This window comes from Lepisosteus platostomus, chromosome 8 (assembly GCF_059453375.1).
Source record: "Lepisosteus platostomus isolate fLepPlt1 chromosome 8, fLepPlt1.hap1, whole genome shotgun sequence".
NCBI lineage: Eukaryota > Metazoa > Chordata > Actinopteri > Semionotiformes > Lepisosteidae > Lepisosteus > Lepisosteus platostomus.
In genome coordinates, this window is record NC_142618.1 from 40,741,770 (window position 1) to 40,754,070 (window position 12,301).

Consider the following 12,301-nt stretch of genomic DNA (forward strand, 5'->3'; position numbering starts at 1 on the left):
CACCTTCTCAAATAAGGGTGCAATTGAGTTAAATGCATGGCACTTTATAGGAAAGGCACAGCCTTCCAGGGACCCAGCCTATAAGGCTTCACACAAGGTACTAGAACTAAAGATGAGCAGTGATTAAAGACTGACTGTTAATGTAATGGATGAAGTGGATAATGGATCAAACCCTTTTAAGTATCAAAAAAGAAAATGCAAGTGTTTTAGTGTGATGGCTTGTTAACTCTTTCTCTCTAGATGTGCTGAAGTGAAAAGTGCAGGAATAAGTGTAGTGTGATTACAGGGATGCAAAGAGTAACGATGCTGTCCTTCAAGAAAGAGATGGATAAGACACCAACATTTTTGCATTTCCCTTCTTCCCTGGCAGTGATTTCCTTATTATTAAAGGCAAACTGGAAACTTGTTAAGCAAACCCCTGCTTTCCTATTTTTTATTTCAAACTTACCATTGACACATCCCAGTTTCAAGGACTGAATATATTAATTTGTTTTGGAAGACTTGGGCTGTGTAGCACCCTGAACCCTGAACTCAAAGCAGTGTAGCACTCTTACAATGAGAAAAAGAAAGTTACTAACATGGAGCATATGCTAAAAGGTGAGGTAGGGAACAGAATGCACTTGAATGAGTTCAAGATAATGGCCAGTGGAAAATCAAGAACCTTTGTGATGCAAAAAGGTGTACACAAGGAGCCTCGTCTGCTTTTGAATTTTGAGAATTGTCTGTGTGGTAGGGGACTGTCTTTGTGTAATCTCCCACTCCACAGGCTGAATAAAGCTGGTTCTGTTGAACGCCTTCTCCCAGCTCTCGGATTCCTGGTTTGGATTCTAACAGTTCAGATATTTTTCCAATATTCTAATTTTGCAAAATATTACAAAAGTAAACAAAGTTCCGGGGGCAGACCATGCCCCTTTAATAGATAATAGATAGAAAACCTAGAAATCTTGCAGAGAGGGAACAGGAAACAATGCAGCTCTTGCTAGGTAAAACCCAATACTGAGCTAAGAGTGGTGTGTCAGGCTAGTTTAAGTAGGCAGGTGAAAGAAGGTGTGCCTGATTAGTTAATTGGAAACTGCCCTGGAATGTGAAGGAGTTGATTGAGGGCGGTGAGTTCTCCGGGGGCGTGATGTAACACACCTAGTGTGGCTACAAGAGCCATAGAACTTTGGTGGCCTCGGGTATCAAGTTGTGTGGTTGGTACAATGCCTTCAAAGACCAGCCTGCCACAGTGACTTTTACATAACCTTTTTCACTTCTTTATTTGAAACTTTAATGCCCTCTAAAGGAGTCTGACTATACCATACCATAAGCTCTATTTATATCCATTTCTGCTTTAGCTTGCTTGAAGTAGTCTAACAACTTAGTTACACATGTTGACGAACTCCTATAATCTTATTATAGAGATTATCACAGAAATAAATCTACCTGTTAAACTCTAATTGACCTCTCCTTCCCTTTACATGTAATAGAAGTAATGCTTGTTGGTCTATAGTTATCTGACTCAGTGCTATCCAGCTTTTTGTGGATTGGTGTTTTGTTGTCATTTTTGTATTCCTTGGGTACAACTCTTGTTTTGGTGATGGTTTAATAAACCTAGATAATAATCTAAAATCCCTAATTTCTTTGAAATCCTAATGATTCCTAAGAAATTCCTGGGCTAAACTGAAACTTCCAAGCTAAACAGACTGCTCTAGGAATGAGACACTACAGAGGGGGACACGGATCTGACTGGGGGTTTCTGGTATTGTTTCTGAATTAAATGGAAAAAAAGTGTACTGTTTTGGAATTTGTTCACTCCATATGTGAAGCAGACTATGCCTGAAAGGCTTTCCTAAAAAAACGGATCCCCTAAACTAAGAACATTCTCCCCAATTATTTAGCATATTGATTCTGTTTCGTTCGTGCTTTACCCTCTCTGTGTGATGAACACACCACTCATTTCAGCAGGCCCAAAGGACTTTCTTGTTTATTCTTTTTTTCCAAGCATGATTTTAAACCCGAGGTTGAATTTACATTTTTTTAATTTGGTTTTCACTTAAAACATTAGAAACAATTTCATTCAAATTTCAACCCTCATTTCAGTTGCTGATTCCCAAAATAGTACTTCTTGAAAGCTCTCAGTTGCACAGGCATTGGTTTTCCAGAAAACTTGACATTTGAAATTGGTGATAGATTAAACTTTTGAACCTGGGCCTGTATGGAGGGATATTCTGCTCTTTGCACTAGCTTTTTTTACTTTTAGACTTTTTTTTCGGTCATCACAAAACACAATTGATAAATATGAATAAGTATAAAGTCTGCTAATTTACATTATTTTCCAGTTTGACACAGACGTCTTTGCACTAGCTTTAATAAAGTGGAAGAACTTGTAATTGTGGATAGACTTGACACTCTTCCTAATATATATATAGTATACTTACAAGTACCCTATTGTATATGTACAGTCTTGTGTATTTCCATATGGCCATCCAGCTGAAGATTACCTTTTGCTGTATTACATGAGTAGTATACTGTACCATGCTTAATTAAGCCCCCTAAAATGTATCGTCCTGTGTAGAGGAAGAGGCTGAAGTCATGCTCTGCTTTCTTTGTGCTCTAGGTATGTATTGTTGTGTTTATTCAACAACAGAAAAGATCAAATGCTGAAACATCTTGCTGAAAAGATAACAAAGATGGTTATTGTCATGTTAGTAATTGATCTGTATTGAGTTTTTAATTTGAACAAAGAAGGGTGTTGTTTCTTGTTATTTTTAATTTCCCCTGGGTAATTTCCCCACTACCCATCACATATGCATTTTATCTGATGCATGTTGAATGCAACCTTTGTGCAGTAACATACTTTACTCTGTGTAAAATACAGTATAAACACTTCTTAATTAACAAGTATACTAACACCTTCATCCTGATTCATGGTCACAATAAGGCAAATGCGTTAATAGGATTTATGCTGAGTAGCTGTATAAATAGAAAGATCCTTGGTAAAGAATAGCACTGCACGGACTTGAATGCTTTTGCTGTTTTGGCGAAGGCTGAAGTTTTACAGTCTTGTAAGTAAGAAGTTGATACATTTGTTTTTAATTAGAGATGTGCCAGTGTATATTTCAGTAATGTAAATTGAAAGTTTAATTTGGTACATGTAAGCAAATGATAAATTAAAATACTTTTAGTGGAATTAAAATTGACTACTTATATCTGTTTAGTTATTATACTAGTTATTATTATAAGTAGATGTAAATGATAAGGAACGTCTGACAGTGAGTCAATTAGTTCTGACTGGTAAATATTGTATGCTGGATCAGCACCTATAACAATTCATACTGGTTACTCATGTAAGGCTTACCTCTTGTTGTGATCAGAATTTAGAATATTTCAATCAATATGAATTTGTTTTCAAATAACTAGTTTGGTTTCCTCACATTCCAAAGTAAGATGTATTCATTACAATCAAAGCTGTTATCGCAGTAGAATGTGTTAGTAGAAACTCTGAGTCAATATACATACTATAACTTCTTGTAACTACTGTCTGTATCCAAAATGTGTAAGGCTTTCTTTTTTGTTATGTATTATCTAAATTATGAAATACGTTGATGAAGCATTTTTAAAATCAAAATATATGTTTTTGTAGTAAATGTTGCAACATTGTGAATTAATAAAGGAAGTCTGAATTATACAATGATGTAAATCAGTATTGAATTGCTGCTAGAAATGCACTTGTGACAACAGTTTATTTTGCACAGTTTATAAAATGGCAAGTGAACAATTTCTATTAGAATACAAACTTTATACAGTTAGGAAACACCCAAGTGATATATGTATTATATACAGTATGTAGTTCAAGTAGGTAGCTACGTCAGCATGCGTAGGCTGCAAAGAAAGAAGTAACGGCTTTATTCCATGCTGAAAAGAAAAGAAAGGAAATCTGATGTTTCGGCTCCACAGCCGAAACGTTGTTTCCTTTCTTTTCTTTTCAGCATGGAATAAACCCGTTACCTATTCCTATGTATTATATATTGTGTGTATAATACATTTTGGAAGGGATTGGATTGACTTTATAGAAATTGTAGGTTTGAGTTTCACCACTTGAGAAGTAAAAAATATATTGATATTTAAATATATGTAATTCTACTATCATCAGTGTATATACTGTATATACATGTATTAATGAATAAACAAAAAAAGCTTGGGGCTTTAGATTTTCTGGGGGTCTAGTGTATAAAGTGTACTTATGAATTCTTACATTTCCTTATCGGTCCAAATTGTGATATTTCATATACAAATAAGCCTCTGTCTGGTAACTTTAGCAGTTGTATTGATGTATTTGTTACTTAAAATATGTTAAGATCCTCCAGTATGTTGTTTTGGTTTTGCTAATCAGTTTTAATAAATATATACTCAAAGGCATAGCCAACATCTTCATTTACTGACAAAGAGGTCACTGTTCTGAGGATAAGAAATGCATGAGACATTTAAGAACAATCAAAAGAATAATAGCTGCATTTTACAGCTTGACCAAAGTTGATGTTGGTGACCTACAGTAGTTTAAGGCTGATTTTGATCCTTAAATCGCATCACTTACCCACTTCCTTTTAGGAAAATACAATCTTCCTTTTGTCACACTTTTCTGATGGGAAATTTTATAAACTCTGGAATAAACGGGGTAAAAAATAGTCAAATAGTACAAATTGGTACAGGGATGCTAAAGCTATTTCTTTTAATAAAAAATCAATTAGAATAAGGTTAAAATAAGCATAATACAAGAAATGTTCAGACAGATACAATATACATTTCAGTAGTATTCTATCATTTAGGTCAGTTTTGATCGTGACCAAACATACTATAATCTTCTTTTTGCCAGGGTGAAGTAATGCTTTAGAATACAGCAGCTAACAAAAGCTCTATGTAATATTTAAAGATGGTGAAAGCAACATATATAAATGTTACTAATGTAGTTCAAAGCAATTATAAATTATGTTCCAGGAAAGCAAATATGATAATACTCAAAAGGCAAACTCTTAAATGAATTTAATCCATTACAATCAGAGACAAAATGTTCTCAAGTCATTCGAGAACAAAGCTGGGGCTTTGACGTTCAAACACGTCATCTCTAGAGTGCATACAGTGTATAGCACTTACTTATACAACAGTATTACATCCACAGCCGAAATGTTGTTGTCTTTCTTCTCTTTTCACCATATAATAATGGTGGTGGGGTTAAATCTTCAAATAAATTTGGTTCTGACACTATTCTAAAAGATTAAATTATTTAACTTCAAATAGCAAGGTACCCCACCTGTCAGGACATACCGAACAAAGTCAAATGGTTTCTTTTAGCCTATGATTGTTGGCAAGCTGTGGAATAAACAGATTAATTAAAAACAAATATTTCTTTAAATTAAATTACATGCTACTAAATATACTAAACACAAAAATCTCATGATAAACAAAATTAATTTTGGCATGTAAAATTAACAATTTTACATTAACATTAACATTAACATACAGATATGTTTGTACAATAATATACTGTAGTGTCCAAAGGGTTACTGTATCTGTCTCTGAACATGATGCATCAAAACAGCAAATTTAGTTGCCAGATTCAGGGAAACATTTTCGAAACTATATAAAATACAGTTACTTTTGTAAATGCATTCAAAGTCACGTTGGTGCCAAGGGTCTAGTACCAGATTTACTTTATTTTACTTTCATTTACTTTCTTTTAACATTTATAAAGTATTGCTAAAGTCATAAATGCATCATTATATCTCTCATCAATGTTAAGTGATGGAACGGCCTTCTACCCCTGCACATCTTGATGCAATTACTGGAGTAAAGAGGTCATTTAATATCACTGCCTATTGGCAGTGTTCAGTGGTGCAGACAACATGAAATGAAAAACTAAGCAAGAAGTTAGGATTTTAAATATGCTTATTGTAAATGACATAAACTTTAATATATCCTCTTGAGAGCAAATACAAACTGACAGCCTCTCTTTTTTATTTCAGTATTCCACATCTTAAATTTTCTCAAGTTTCAATTGGCTTAGCTGAGATCACTGAAAATGAGGTGGCTGCTGGTCTTGGTGATGTGTTCGACATTACTTGGAGTTCTTCAGAGCATCCCCAGGACAAATCAGGAAGGCCTCTCCAAGGACACACTTAAAAGTGAGTTAAAAAGATTCATTCATTATAAAGCTAGTTAGTGCCTCTCATCTCACAGGTTAGAAAATGCTTACATTTATAGAACCAGTTGTGTTCCCCACTGTCTAAACATGATCTGTCACAGGAATGTGGTAAAGTGCAAGCAATGGAAAATGATAGCGTTCCTTTTTATAATTCAGAGTTGTCGAAAGACGGGCAGAAATATGTGGATGAGGAGATGAAGAAGGCTCTGTTTGGGGTGAAGCAGATGAAGGACATCATGGAGATGAATGAGGAGAAGCACGAGCACCTGATGTCCTCACTGAGGCACAGCAGTGAGAAGAAAAAGGTCTGATGCCGATACCACCAAGAGGAAAACACAAATGCAGGACATGGCATGATTTTTCAGTCAGATCAGTCTTCCCTTCCCAACAAATTGCCACACATCACTTTACAGATGTGTATAACACAGGTATATGAGACCACTGGTCATGCAGGAGGGAGAAAAACACATAAAAATAGAAAATCTGTTTTCCAAGGCCTTCTCCTCCAGGCAATGAGTCCTGGAAGTTTACAAAAAAGGCAGGTTCCAGATTATGGTTAAATTCTTGAGTACTTCATGGGGGTTTGACACAGATGTATTTTAAAAATGTAAATATACAATTTTATGCAGTTCAACTACTTTGAAATGCTCAGTACCAATGGGGGAAAATGAATGCTTATAAAAGGGATCTTCTTCTTTCTTCCTCTAGGGGGCAGTGCAGCTTGCCAAGGAGGTAGAGCAGCAGCTGGGGGTGGCAGAGCAGCACTGCCAGGCCTCCTTAAAGTCTGCCTGGGAGGAGTGCAGGCCCTGCCTGGAACACACCTGCACCTCTTTCTACACTTCCAGGTGTCGCAGGGGCTTCTCCACATTCACAGCCAAGGTACACTGGCTACTGAGAAACACACAACATCTCCGCATTTGTAGGTGTTCGGATGGGGGACTGTGCCAGTGTGCAAATAAACAAGTAGAGCTTCTTGTTAGACATTAGGTCTAAATAAAAAGAAAGATAGTAAAATACTCTGCATTTTAGCCATGGAGCCTTTGTTACTTACAGTTTGAGCCCTGCTGACACACCTGAAGAGGGTTACAAAAGAATCACTTTGTGGATATTTAATGTACTGTATCTGTTAAATTCATTAATAGCAACAGTTCATATACATTACACTAACAGATTTATCCAAGATACCTTACATTCAAAATAGAATTACAGACCTCTTTGTGTCTATGCAATGTACAAGTATAAAGATATATACTTCAGTGCTTCATCTACATTTAAGTATAAGAACAAAATAATCAGTACAAAATAGAGGAGTTTGATCTAGACTGTTTGATATTTAAGTATAATTTTTAAGGAACTTGTTTTTTAATCCAAAACATAATATTCATTATCTTCATGTGATGACAGCTCTTTATTATTTATTTGAAAATAAATATTGTATTTGTTTTATTGGATATGATACAACTGTAATTTTATTAGGGCTAAAATACCCAAAGATGTAAACTTTCAAGTTCCTTTGCAGCCTACACATGCTTACGCAGCTACCCACCTATTAAAACACAATGAGGATCAGTTACTAATGTTTTCTACTGCTGTCAGAAGTGGTTACGAGATTTTATTCCATCCACAGGTTGAAGAATTCTTCAGTAAGATGTCATCCCAGTTTAGCTCTCATGACAACCAGGATCTTCTTTTTAAGCAGAGCCCAGAAACCTTTGACACCGAAGTGGCCCAGATTGAGAATTCTTTTCACCAGCTGCTCTCAGAAGTAAACTCTCTTTATGAGAAAAGTGTGATGCTGGTCACCAAGATGCAAAAGCAGTTTGACCAAGCCCTCCAGGCGGCCTTCACCTCTGACCTGAGATCAAAAGAACTTGTGGAAAAACCCCTATATCCCTCTCAGCAGACCCCTGACTCTGGATTCTTTGAAGGACTAGGCCTGGAAGATGTTCTTGAATCCTTCTTTGATTTTGGGAGGAATGTTTTTGAAGAGTTCAGCTCTGTCATAACTCAGGCCTTTGGTGATCTTCAGGAATCAGTTACTGAAGAAACAAACAGAGAGAAAGGTAATTAGGCTTTATTTTCTTCAATAAGAACTAGAATTATCAATTATTTCCCCCCTCCACTACTGTATCTGCCTATTTCAAATAGAAAATGACTTTTTTCTCTAACTTATAGTATGTGTAAGGGATAGCTACAGGCAATTTATTGCACACTCGTTCATTCAAGTGTATTGTAGCCAGATTAATTGCTTTAAAACACAATGTGCCAATAATCATATTAGGAACTGGATTATACAACTTCACTCACTGCAACAACCCCAGAACCAGCTCATGAAAGACGATCCTTTGAAATGTGGTGAATGTGGTGGGTCATGCCATCCACTTAATTTCAGCACTGTGAACCTGGAACAGAATCAGCATGACTTTAGAGCCAATAGAAGTTCAGTCAAGCCCTCACTGACAACAGCACAAACCTACAGGCACCCATCCAGTGACAGGGATCACTATGGCCAACCCAACTCTTTGTCAGAGTTAAATATTATTTCTGTGCTAATGACATACAAAAAGGGTACACAAAACGGCCTGTATTTGATTTTTCTTGTTGTGGATGCCCTACAGAAGGAGAGTTGTCCCTGCAGGTACTGCCATCACAGAGCAGACAGCTGTGCCGGGACCTGCACAGACAGAGCTCTGAGTGTTGGCAGTTTCAGAGCAGGTGCCAGTCATGCCAGAAGGCCTCACAAGGTATGGGAGAACAATTATAATAAGAGATACACAGTGTTACACTCCAGTCCAGACCAATGACTTGTTTCCAGTTTGCCATTCACACTCAGGTTCAGACTAACTGAGGTCCACACAATTTGATTCTGTAAACTTCCACCCATTTTATTAAGATCTAACTTAAGTAAAAAATAACTTAACTTAATACAGTACTGTATTTTAGCAATCTTTTTAATTCTAAAACAATTGCATTTGGCACATACAAATCTTGTAGAAGACAGACTTACATTCTGAGAAAACAGACACTTGTAGAGTATCAAAGAAAGGGGTTAAGTAAAAAAAGTCTGATTCAGCTGAGGTGGATTCAGGTGGAAAATGACTGGCTGTGTCATTTATCCTGTGAGGATCAGCTTCTGTATCAGTTTTACACATTAAGACCTGTTTTTCATTCGGATTGCAGTTGCAAGTCCTTTGCTTTCATATACCCGATGGCTCTGTAGTAGTGTATAAGTAGAAATAAAATGAAAGCAAAGGACTTGTAACTTAAAGGGTTTGGGATAGAAAAAAAGAAGATTGTCATACAGTAACTAAAAACCCATCACCAAACACTGACAAGTGAGATGGGCAGTTCAATGCTGGATCAAGGTCTTGTTTTAATTCAGGCTTTAGTTACTTAATAATAATGGGATATCTTTGAATGTTTTTATTGTGCAAGAGTTTTAAGGGATAAAGAGACTACTGAGTAATGTGCACACTAGAGCAAAATGTTCTGAGGGGTCCTTATGATATCACCAGTCATGCAGCAGTCATAAGCTCATATTAACTCTTATGAACAGTTACCTTCATAAAAAACTGACAAATAAGATATTGGTCAATTAAAGAGGAGACAGAAACAGGAGACAGAAATGTATAGCCTCAAATTGCTGCACTGTTGGCAAAAGTGTTTGTTGAGGGAAAATGTTCATCAGAGAAGCAGGATACAGTTTTGTGTGCAGATTGCATTTTATTGAGCCCAATAAAGACAGCAACATGCACTGGGTCTGCCCTGCAAAACAGACAAACTGCAAGTGTTTCCCAGCTCTTATATACAGTACATGGGCTCAGAAAGAAGTTTCTTTCAACTTTGTCCTATTTTATGATCTGTTGTTTTGTCCTTCCTTATGTGACAAAAGATGGTTTCACACTTTGAGTGTTAGTCATTCCAATAGATGTGATTACTCCTGTTCTCAACACCTTGTAAAAGGAAATTAGTTACTGCAGCTGTTAAAGCAAGTCACCTTTATTCTGTCGTATTATACCTTTTGGTAAAGGCTAAATTAACAGATCCCAGCAATTACTGTAATACCTTCCACAATGTAGTTCAATAGTAATATTGTAGTGCTGTATACATTATGTGCAGTATAGATATACTGTAGGTCTTACTTCAGTTTTGATGAGGAAGATCTCTTTTAATTTAAAATGGCATGGTCATAGTTTTTTTTCTCTGTACTATACCAGTAAAGAGCCTCAGATTTCATGTTTTCTCTGAACAGAGTGCCCCAGTGTGACAGAGTTGCACTCTGAGCTGAATGAAATCTCCTACCTGGTTAATGTGTCCAGCCAGCAGTATGAGGAAGTCCTTCAGATCCTGCAGCACCACACAGAGGACACTGTGGGCTGGTTGACAAACATGGCTGCCTACTTCGGCTGGGTGGCCGAATTGGCAAACAACACTGTGGAACCTGAGAGCGTTTTCACCATCACCACGGTAACAATGAACTAAATGTTAGTGAAATATGGGGAAGAAGGACTAGCTAGTAACCCACATAATTTAGACTAAAATGAAGACTGAAGTAACAAATTGTTCAAAATTGATTTAATAAATCCTGAGCAGAACAGACATAAATTAATATATATTACAGATTTTGGAAGGTGAAGGCAGAAGACATTTTAGTAAAATATTTTTTTTAAATGTGAAATCTAGAATTTTAGATATACCAATTTTTTTTATTATTATAGACATTCAAATATGTAGTTGCGTCAGCATGCAGAGGCTGCAAAGGAACAGGTAAAGGTTTATTCTGTGCTGAAGAAAGGAATGGAAAAAAGCACACTGTTTAGGCTGTGGAGCTTTCTTCAGCTGTAAGGGAGAGAGAAAAAGTAGCAAATAAATAAGGCATAGGAGAACAAAAGACAGATATGTGATTCCCAATTGTGTCTTTACATGCCAAGGTCCTTTTCAGGCTTCCATTTAATAAAAAAGTAACATAATTTGAGAACAAACAATAAAGTAATCTTAGTTCCCATTCCATATAAATAGGTTTCCACTAGGTGGCATCACAGTACTATAAATATATTTTAGGGTCACCAAAGACAGCGCTAATGTATTCTTTTATTTTAGCAGGAGCTACCTTTGCATATCTCTGTCTCTGGTGTCTATTCACAGGTGGTGCCACATCCCCAGGATGGAGAGAGTAATTTTGATTCAGACACAACTGTGGAAGTCAACATTCTCAACTCGCCTACATTTACCCTAAGTGTTCCCGGAGATCTGGAAATACAGGACCCTGACTTTGTCAAATATATTGCACAGGAGGCACTGGGGATGTACAAACAGCTGGTTAGGTATGCTCAGTCACACAGTACCCTTCCAAAATGTTTATCAAGGAGCTGTGCTTAATCACATGCAGGAGCTCCAGTCTGAACTAATATCCCTTTACCAGCACAAATCTGACTGGTCATGAAAATGATCAACCAAGTTGAGGCTAGCCAAATTTATAGAAACACAGTAGTGGAGTGAGTAATCACCAAAGGGTCTTTTTAGCCTTGTGACAGTAAGTCACACCAAGTGCACCCAATGGACATGGTTTATCAAGATCTTCACATGAAGTTTCTAGAACTACAATGATAGTCATAAAACATATACCATATTAACAAGTTTATATTACTTTTTCATAATGAGATATAATTAAAAAAGGATTAAATGTTGCTTTTTCTGCTTTCTTGTCTGTTTGCAGGCAAGATGCTGCTTGAAGAGACCTCTATGGGAATATCTTCATCCTTCTTTAGAATATAGAAATAATGAACCTTACTTGTGTATTTTCTCAATATTATCATGGTACAGTCACGGTATTGTTCTAAGCTGATAATATCATGATAATTGGAGAGTGTGAAAAAATGGAGAAGATATATACAAGAAATGTGTTTAATTATAAATTATTAAATACATGTTGTTTTGTCATGATATGATAATAATATGTATATAATTTAAATATGTATTGTTGTTTTTCCTAAAATAAATTTTCTCCTGTACAAAAACGTCTTGTTATGAGTGGCTAGAAATGATCACTCTTTTTCAAGGATACTGCAGTTCAAAACGGTTCTTTCTTATTTTGTTAACACATGTGATATATACTGTATA

General features: G+C 36.2%; 1 protein-coding gene across 1 annotated transcript; it reads left to right on the forward strand.

Moving 5' to 3' along the window:
* Positions 1–2,936: 2,936 nt before the first annotated feature.
* On the forward strand, positions 2,937–12,198 carry clul1 (clusterin-like 1 (retinal)). The gene is made up of 9 exons (XM_088643427.1): positions 2,937–3,047; positions 6,003–6,161; positions 6,338–6,486; positions 6,890–7,060; positions 7,809–8,244; positions 8,800–8,925; positions 10,434–10,648; positions 11,327–11,505; positions 11,898–12,198. Exons 2-9 carry the CDS (start codon positions 6,059–6,061, stop codon positions 11,911–11,913), a joined length of 1,395 nt encoding a protein of 464 aa, XP_088499553.1. The 5' UTR covers positions 2,937–3,047; positions 6,003–6,058; the 3' UTR covers positions 11,914–12,198.
* The last annotated feature ends 103 nt before the right edge of the window (positions 12,199–12,301 follow it).